The 9,435-nt window shown below is 41.7% G+C and overlaps 1 protein-coding gene across 7 annotated transcripts in view; it reads right to left on the bottom strand.

The window, feature by feature from the left end:
* The window catches only part of ST3GAL3 (ST3 beta-galactoside alpha-2,3-sialyltransferase 3), a 179,128-nt gene that overhangs the window by 151,261 nt on the left and 18,432 nt on the right, over positions 1–9,435 (bottom strand). For 6 of the 7 annotated variants that reach the window (XM_081818281.1, XM_081818288.1, XM_081818284.1 and 3 more), the window contains exon 2: positions 6,861–7,005. The exons of the other annotated variant lie outside the window; for it this stretch is intronic. In XM_081818281.1, the coding sequence (XP_081674407.1) occupies positions 6,861–6,975 (115 nt within the window). In that variant the 5' untranslated portion in view covers positions 6,976–7,005. The remainder of the gene's footprint in view (positions 1–6,860; positions 7,006–9,435) is intronic. 7 annotated transcript variants of the gene reach the window in all.

Below are 9,435 nucleotides of genomic sequence, written 5' to 3'. Positions count from 1 at the left end.
TTTATCCTTAAAGTTTGCTGAGCTTCTTAGATCTGTAAGGCAATGTGTTTCACCAAACTTAGGACGTTTTCAGCCATTATATCTTCAATTTTTTTTCTGTCCAATACTCATATATATTAGACAATTTTATATTGTGCCACAGTTGCCTGAGGCTATTCATTTTTCTTCCACATTTTTTCTTTCTGTGTTTTGGATTGGATCGTTTCTATTACACTCTCTTCAAGTTCACTGACTTCTGTTATATTCAATCTACTGTTAAGTAAAATCTTCATATTCTGTTTCTATACTTTTCAGTACTAGAATTTGCTTTTTTTAAAAATAGTTTTGATTTCTCTGCTGGAACTACTTATTGTTCACAGTATTTTGCTTTAATTCTTTAAATTATTTGTAATAGCTACTTCGCTAAGTCCAATATCTGAGCTATCTCATTTATAGACTTTTTCTTCTCTTGAATATGGATCACAATTTCCTGTGTGTCTGTATGTCTAGTAACTTTTTACTGAACACTGACCACTGTGGAGATGGCATGCGGAAACTATGAATACCGAAGAGCATCGATTTGTATTTTAACAGGCAGTTCAATTACTGCCTGACCTTGAATTTGTGTTGACATGATTCTATGCTATGTTTAGTGTGGATCTGAGGAAATCCATGGCATTTTTGACTTCTCTAACTTGTTGGGACCCAACATTTAAAATCTGCCTTGCTGGGGCTTGGTTTTCATCTTGTTAGGGTGAGTCTTGAGTATATCTTACTCTAGAGTGAGATCTTTATTCTTTTTTTTTTTAAGATTTTATTTATTTGACAGAGACACAGTCAGAGAAGGAACACAAGCAGGCAGGGGGAGTGGGAGAGGGAGAAGCAGGCTCTCCACCGAGCAGGGAGCCCGATGCGGGGCTCGATCCCAGGACCCCAGGATCATGACCTGAGCCGAAGGCAGACATTTACTGACTGAGCCACCCAGGCGCCCCGAGATCTTTATTCTTAAGGCCTGGTCTTTCTGGTCTCTGATGCCAGGGGTAGTAAAGTGCTCATGAGCTTTCTCCACCCTGGCCGGGCTGTCACTTTAAAGTCCCTGACGCTTCAGCTACCCACAATACTGCTTGACCTCTACTCCCATCCTGTGGATGTGGTTAAATGCAGGCAGTTTTGGCCTGTGCATACACAGCTCAGTCCTCAGCTACAGACTCACAGGAACTGCCCCCAACCCCAGACTTCCGAGACCCTGCCTCTGAACAATTCCCTATTCAGTGATGACCCATGTCATGGACTCCAACCACTTCAGCTGCCCTAAACTCTGATCTTTGCCTCCTTAGCCATGTGGAAGCACTGCAGTCTGTTTAGATCCCAGCTCTCTGAACAGGGTTGGGAAACTGCCCCCTCCCCGCAAGAGAACTGTGGAGCTCTCACCTCATGAGTTTTCCTTTTCTTAGAGACTGAAATTTTCTACTGCCTACTGTCCACTGCTTGACAAGAGTTGCTTCATTTATTCTGTCCGGTGTTATAGTAATAGAGAGAGGGCTAGCCTAATACCAGTTCTGCCATTATCATAAGAAGCAGAGGGTCACCCTAAAAATGCCAGCCTCCATTTCATTTTTAAGATGGAAAACTAAGAGTTAATATAATTTCCTCTGTCTATAAGCTAACTTAATCTACCCTTCTCCCAATATCAGATCCAAACGCCAACTTACTTGCCAGATGGTATTCTCCATAGTAATCAGATCAATAATGCATATTTTATAATCTCTCCAGTTATGATCTTTTGTAAATATAGGCAAGAACACAGTGGGAGTTGCTATACTGATAAACGTGGTAGTATGAATTTTTAAAGGTCTCATAAGAAATTAATCCTACTCCTATAAAATATCCACTTTAACTTATGAAATATGAATAGATAAAAATAATAATAAAGTATGTAAAGTTTCCATGAAATGGACTATAAATATTAGGTCTACTGATAAGAGGGCAACTACCCAACTCTCCTACAAGGCCTGACCAGAATAAAGCATCAGAGCCAAGAGAAATGTCAGTATTTTGTCTCCATTTTGGAGATGATGAAACTGAAGTATACCCAACTCCTCCCAAGATTGTGTTGATCTGTTCATTAAGTTAAATATATGTACGTATATATTTCTACCATACTATATGTGTGTGTACATGCACACACATAAAGTATAATAATTCTACAGTACTTTTTTTATTAAGACTATTTTTTTAGAGCAGTATTAGGTTCACAACAAATTTAGAGGTAAGTACAGAGATTTCCCATATATCTCCGGCCTCCACACGTGTATATCCTCCCCTATTATCAATATCCCTCATCAGAGTGGTATACTTTCAAAAGTAATGAACCTACACTGACACATCATAATTACCTAACATCCATAGTTTACATAAGGGTTAATGCTTTGTGTTGTATATTCTATATGCTTGGACAAAAGTACAAAAACATATTCATCATTATGATATCATACAGATTTACCACCCTAAAAATTCCTTATGCCCTGCCTATATGTCACTCCCCTCACTTCCAAACCTTGGCAACCACTAATCCTTTTATTGTCTCCATAGTTTTGCCTTTTCCAAAAATGTCATAAAGTTGGAATCATGCAGTACGTAGCATTTTAAGACTGGCTTCTTTCACTTAGAAATATGCATTTAAGGGGGTGCCTGGGTGGCTCAGTTGGTTGAGCGTTTGCCTTTGGCTCAGGTTGTAGTCCCAAGGTCCTGGGATCAAGCCCTACATCAGGCTCCCTGCTCAGTGGGGAGCCTGCTTCTCCTTCTCCCCCCACTTGTGCTCTTGGTTGCTATCTCTGTCTCTCTCTCTCAAATAAATAAATAAAATCCTTAAAAAGAAAGAAATATGCATTTAAGGCTCTTTTGTGTCTTTTCATAACTTGATAATTTATTTCTTTTTAGCACTTAATAATATTCCATTGTCTGGATCTACCACAGTTTCTTTATCCATTCAACCACTAAAGGACATCTTGGTTGCTTCCAAGTGTTGGCAATTATGAATATAGTTGTTATAAACATCTGTATGCAGGGCTTTTTTTTTGTGAACATAAGCTTTTAACTCCTTTGGGTAAATACCAAGGAATGTGACTGATGACACAGTTAGAGTATCTTTAGTATTATAAGAAACTGCCAAACTGTCTTCCAAAGTCACTGTACCATTTTGCATTCCCATCAGCAATGAATGAGAGTTCCTGTGGCTCCACATCCTCGCTGGCATCTGGTGTTGTCAGTGTTCTGGATTTTGGCCATTCTGATAGATAATGTGGTAGTATCTCAGTGTTGTTGTTGTTTCGTTTGTTTGAATTAGGCTCCATGCCCAATGTGGGGCTTGAACTCATGACCCTGAGATCACAAGTCACATGCTCTCTATCGACTGAGTCACACAAGCGCCCCCAGCTACAGAACTTTTAAAAACAGGTTGAGGGGTGCCTGGGGTGGCTCAGTCAGTTGAATGTTCAACTCTTGATCTCGGCTTGGGTCTCAATTCCAGGGTCATGAGTTCAGGCCCCGCACTGAGCTCCATGCTAGGTATGGAGCCTACTTAATAAAAAAATAAATTTAAAAATAGGTTGATAACTAGACCAATCTTCTACTTAAAGTCTTTCAGGTTAAGCATCTGAGCCAAGTCCTAGCAATCTGACCAAGACTTGACACAGCTCTAAGTTGCTCAAAACAAAGCAGTTTGCATCCTGTCACAATATGTCTTGGGATTAATGAAATCATAAAATTTTCCATCTGGAAGGGATTCTATGCTCCAACATGGCATTTTATACAGACGTCTCTTTCAGAAGGCAACATATAAGAGCTGTTTTATTTCTTTCTCGTGTTATAGGCTGTGAGCATAAAGGTCTATGCATCTTACATCCAGTTACATAGAAAAGCACATGGGCCCTAATAGGAATATACTACTTATTAAATGAATAATTTAATAATAAAAATCTCTAGACCCCCTCCACCACCACTATGAAAGAATTCCAATACATCATCTTGATAAGTCATAAAAAGTATAAAAATTAAGGAAACATAATGCTAAAGACATTTATTTTTCCAACTTGTAAATGCCCTTGCATGAAAGACATACAAACTCTTTACTGGGCCTCTTTGAAGCCTCAGCTTCTACGTCTGTAGGACAGGACAGTAATGATCAATCTAAACTATGAGGATCAAACGAAATTAGGAATGTGAATTTCTCATTACAGTGCAGACACAGGAGATACCCACTAAGTCACTCATTATTACCAGCAGCCCAACTCTCCCTCCCCAGCAGTCATCTCCCTGCCTTAGGGCACTCCCTCTGGCTGATTTAGTGTGTGCGGTAAAGGTCCCCCCTTGGCCCAGGTAAGCCGTCAGAGTTAGTCATAGTACCCTGCCCTCTGACGTGACAATATGCTCCCGTAAGACGGTCTAAAACAACCTATTCAAAGTCAAGTATCTGAAAGGCTGGAAGTCGGAATAACAAAAATATGCAAATAGTGGTTAGTCAGCAGATAACTCACTCAAAGGAAAAGCAGACAGCTATTCTTCACCTACTGAAGCAAGCCTACAGCACCACCTCCAAGCTCATAAAGCCCTCCGTCATCTGGAGCACTTTCTTTCTGTCCCTCCCCCTTACTTTCCTTCCTTTTTCTTTCTCCACCGCCCTCCTGATGCTCTCTACTATTTCTTCTCAGTCCCTCTCCTCTCTTCTTACCAATCAGAATACAGGATTCAATCCTATCCTTAGTCTTTGTATTTATTGTACTTTTCAATATCATAATGAACATAGGCTTTAAAGACAAATCAGGGGGCGCCTGATTAAGTGAGTGGCTCACTCAGTTAAGTGTCCAACTCTTGATACCGGCTCAGGTCATGATCCCAGGGTCCTGGGATCGAGCCCCATGTCAGGCTCCCTGCTCGGCGGGGAGTCTGTTTCTCCCTCTGCCTCTGCCCCTGCTTGTGCGCACGCTCTTTCTCTCAAATAATCTTTAAAAAATTTTTTCTTTAAATAAAGGCAAATCAGGATTCAATTCCAGCTCTAATAATTACCTGTGTAACTTAGGTAAATTAATTAAATACTTCCATTTGCTCAGCTGAAAAACAGGGATAACAGCATCTCCACATGGTTAGGGTGAGAAGTAATTTTTTTTAAAAGATTATTTATTTGAGAGAGAAAGGGGGAGAAAGAGAACAGAGCAGGGGGAGGAGGAGAGGGAGAGGGAGCAGCAGACTCGCTGCTGAGTAGGGAGCCCATTGTGGGGCATGATCCCAGGACCTCGAGATCATGACCTGAGCGGAAGGCAAATGCTTAACCGACTGAGCCACCCAGGCGCCCCAAGAGCGAGAAGTAAATTAACTAAAATTTGTAAGCTGTCCGTCTAAAACCTGACATACAATAGGTCTTCCATAAAGTTAATGTCCTTCTCAACTTCTCTGGGAAAATATTATCTAATTCTTGGTTATGTTGTCTACAGGTCAATAGTTCTCAACAGAAAAGGAGACCTCCATTCTTTAAAACTATTCCCATCTATTTTATGGATACAGATGAATCCATCCATTATGGATATAGACAGTGCCTTTCACTACAGAATTTTGTACTACCCTGACACAAACACTTTATTCTGGGTAGTCTCCTTGATTTTAAAAATAAGATGGAAGAGAGAAATTTAAATAAACTCTGGAAACCCAAAGTAATTAGTTAAAATTATAAGCTAAGCATTTAAGAGGCACTTAAACAATACACATAAAATAATAAATTAAAGACTTAACACTACATTTTAAAAAACTGGCTTGAAAATGCTTCAGGAGTTTGGGCCAGGTAAGAAAGAAATGAACTACTTCATAGGAATGGTTCCCATATTAAGGCCTTAATACAGTAGCAGGGCCAACTGCAGCTGCCTCTTCCAACTCCTTCTATCTCATTTTAACCTCACACCTACAGACTGACTCTACTCTTGAGTAAATTCTACACTGGTATCAGTTGATATTTGTAAAAAGAAAACTATCTTAGAGAAATCACATTCACTAGGAATCAGGACCCACTACCCAATGTCTCCTGAGCCAAGCTCAGACAGCCATCAGACAAAAGAACCAAAAGGAAAACTACTTATGGCCCGTGTGTGACACTTCAAGCTACGTCCAAGAAGAGAACATGCAAAGGACAGCGCCACCCAAAGCGAGCCCTTCAACCGCAAGCCTAAAGCCACAACACAGGCCAGACTGGATGAATCGAAACCAAGTCAGAGAGGAGCAGAAGGCTAGTAGGAAACCCTGTGTAACACAGAGGCCACAGGTACAAGCCGAAGGAAGGGACTGAGAGTTACTGGGGAGGTGGGGGGAAAGCCATTATTCTATTCAGGTACAAGTTCAGGGCAGGCAAGGGCAAAATAATTAGGCAGGCAAAATTTCTTCAGGGAAAATAAAACAAAGACAATATTAAACTGAAAACTGAAAATTCAAAGAAAAGGTAGAGGTGACTGTTTTCAGGGCAGGAGAAAACCAACTTCAACCCCCAGCCCTAAGGCAATGAATACAAATGGGAGCGGCAAGACACCGTAGTAATTAAAAAGAACAGCATTCAAAAACTAGACATACTGGTAGAGTTTGGGGTTTTATTGCAGAATAGCATGTTTTCACTGCGATCATAAAAGGATATGCCATGGCATGCAGTTTTTGAAGAACATCAAAGTTCTCAACCTACAGCCACAAAAATGGCAGGCAATGTCTGAGCCTCTAAGTCCCAGGAGTTCGCGGCTTCCTCTCACTGCCCGTCTCTGAAGAATATGAAAGCACCGCAGCCCCCGAATGACCAGTTACCACTCTGGGCCGGGCTTTTCCTGGGGGCAGGCTGGAGCGACCATACTTACTGGAGTCCTCCCACTGGAGTAAATGGAGCTTCCACGCAGAATAATACAAAAATCCCAGTACCAGAAAAAGGCAGAGGGCTAGCAGCAGATTGCGCACAAATACCAAGAGTCCCATCTTCACATGATTTACGATTTCCTACATGACCTAAAAAATAAAAATAAAAAAATAAAAAAATAAACCAATTTAGGTCTTAAAGGATAAAGCAATCACCTTGTTGATATACTCTACCTTAAAATAAGTGCGTATAGGAAAATTTCCAAATGAAGAGCCACCTAGAGTTACCACGGACTTCCTGACATGGCATCCTCTAACCTGCTAGTCCTAGTCTCAAGAAACAGCTTCACCAGTCACTCAGTATCCAAGCCAGAAACCAGCAATCATCCCTGCGTCCCTCCTCTCCCTCATTCCCAGCATCCAATCAATGACCAAATTTTGGCAATTCCAACCTGCCAGATAAATCCCCAATCACACCCCCTGGCCCCCATCACTACCCTAGTCCACGCCACCACTGCGTTTCCAGAGACAAGCTCCCCGCCTCCAAACTGCACTCTCCCAAATCCATTCTCCACACAGAAGTAGGACGGGTCTGTTAATAACACAAAATCTGACATTACTCTCCTGCTCAAACCCCTTTGTGTTAGTGTTCCACTGCGGTTGAAACAGAACACCATAGACTCGGTGGCTGAAAACAACACGAATTTATTATCTCAGACTTCCGGAGGCCCAACGTCCAGGTACACTGTGGCTCAGCAGGGTCCTCTGCATGGGGTCTCCCAAGGGCCAAAACCAAGGGGGCACCAGGGCTGTCCTCCGCTCTGCAGACTCTGAAGATGAAGCCGCTTCCAAGCTCACTCATTCCAGCTACTGACCAAATGCAATTGCCTGCAGCTGCAGGGCCAAGGTCCCCATCTCCTTGCTGGTTATCACACAGTCTCTGCTCCTGTATTCCTTCTCATATTTTCCACATGGCCCCCTTCAGCCACAGTGGGTTAGGTCCCTCTCTGAATCTCTCCAACTTCCCTTCTACCACATCTTGCTTCTGCCACCAGTCAGAGAAACTTCTTTGCTTCTCAGGCTCATGTGATTAGGTTGGGCCCACTTGAAGAATCCAGGATAATCTCCCTGTTTTAAGGTCTGTGGTCTTATTTGCATCTGTAAAGTCCCTTCTGCCACATAAGGGAACATATTAATGGATTCTAGGGATTCGGGTGTGGACATCTTTGGGGTGCCATTCTGCCTCACACACCTTTCATTCAATTCTCAATTCCTTTAAAATAAGGTCATTGCTCCTTAGAGTCTAGCAGCTTCTGACTGTGCCCCTATTTTACTCTCCAAACCATCTCTTGCACCTCCCAACCCTATCTGTGTCCTGTGCCTTTCTTCTTCCAATTCACTGAACACAGCCTTGTTTCCCTCCTCGAGGCCTGCCTGGGACATTCTCGGCCACACTGCTGTTTTGCCTATGGCACATTCTCTGATGCTCACCTGAAATGGAACATCGGCGGGGAAGACTTCCCAGAATCACCCCCCACCTCACTCAGGTATCTTAGCCAGGAAATAACATATGAGAAAGAAATTACATATAAATATTATAAATAAAGTGATAAAAAGTTATCATTTGCAGACTTAGCTGTCCATCCAGAAAAGCCAAGAGAATCAACTGAAAAACCATTAGAACCAGTAAGTAGGTGATTATAAGATTAATTTACAAAAAATCAACAGCTTCTTTTTTTCTTTTAAGTTTTACTTATTTAAGTAATCTATACTCCACATGGGGCTCAAACTCACAACCCCAAGATTAAGAGTCACATGCTCTTCCAACTAAGCTAGCCAGGCACCCCACAAAAATCAACAGCTTCTTGGAGGTTCCTCAAGAAGTTAAAAATAGAGCTACCCTATGACCCAGCAATTGCACTACTAGGCATTTACCCCAAAGATACAAATGCAGTGATCCAAAGGGGCACCTGCACCCCAATGTTCATAGCAGCAATGTCCAATAGCCAAACTAGGGAAAGAGCCCAGATGTTCATCAACAGATGAATAGATAAAGAAGATGTGGTGTGTGTATACACACACACACACTGGAATATTACTCAGCCATCAAAAAAATGAAATCTTGCCATTTGCAAAGATGGATCTGGAGGGTATTATGCTGAGCAAAATAAGTCCGTCAAAGAAAGACAATTATCATATGAAGAATATAAGACACAGTGCAGAGGATCATAGGGGAAGGGTGGGAAAACTGAATGGGAAGAAATCAGAGAGGGAGACAAACCATGAGAGACTCTTAACTATAGGAAAGAAACTGAGGGTTGGAGGAGGGGAGAGGGCTGGGGGATGGTGTAACTGACTGACAGGCTTATTCAGGAGGGTACGTGATGTGATGAGCACTGGGTGTTATATGCAACTGATGAATCACTCAACTCTACCTCTGAAACTAATGATGTACTATATGTTGGCTAACTGAATTTAAGTTAAAAAAAAAAAGAAAAAAAAAATCAACAGCTTCTTAAAAACTATACCAGCAATACTGATGAGAAGATGTATGGGGAAGAATTCCATTCATGATGGCAA

This window comes from Leptonychotes weddellii, chromosome 4 (assembly GCF_054177405.1).
Source record: "Leptonychotes weddellii isolate Sample4059 chromosome 4, ASM5417740v2, whole genome shotgun sequence".
Taxonomy (NCBI): Eukaryota; Metazoa; Chordata; class Mammalia; order Carnivora; family Phocidae; genus Leptonychotes; species Leptonychotes weddellii.
The sequence above is the reverse complement of the archived record's forward strand: the minus strand, read 5'-3'. Positions and strand labels throughout refer to the sequence as shown.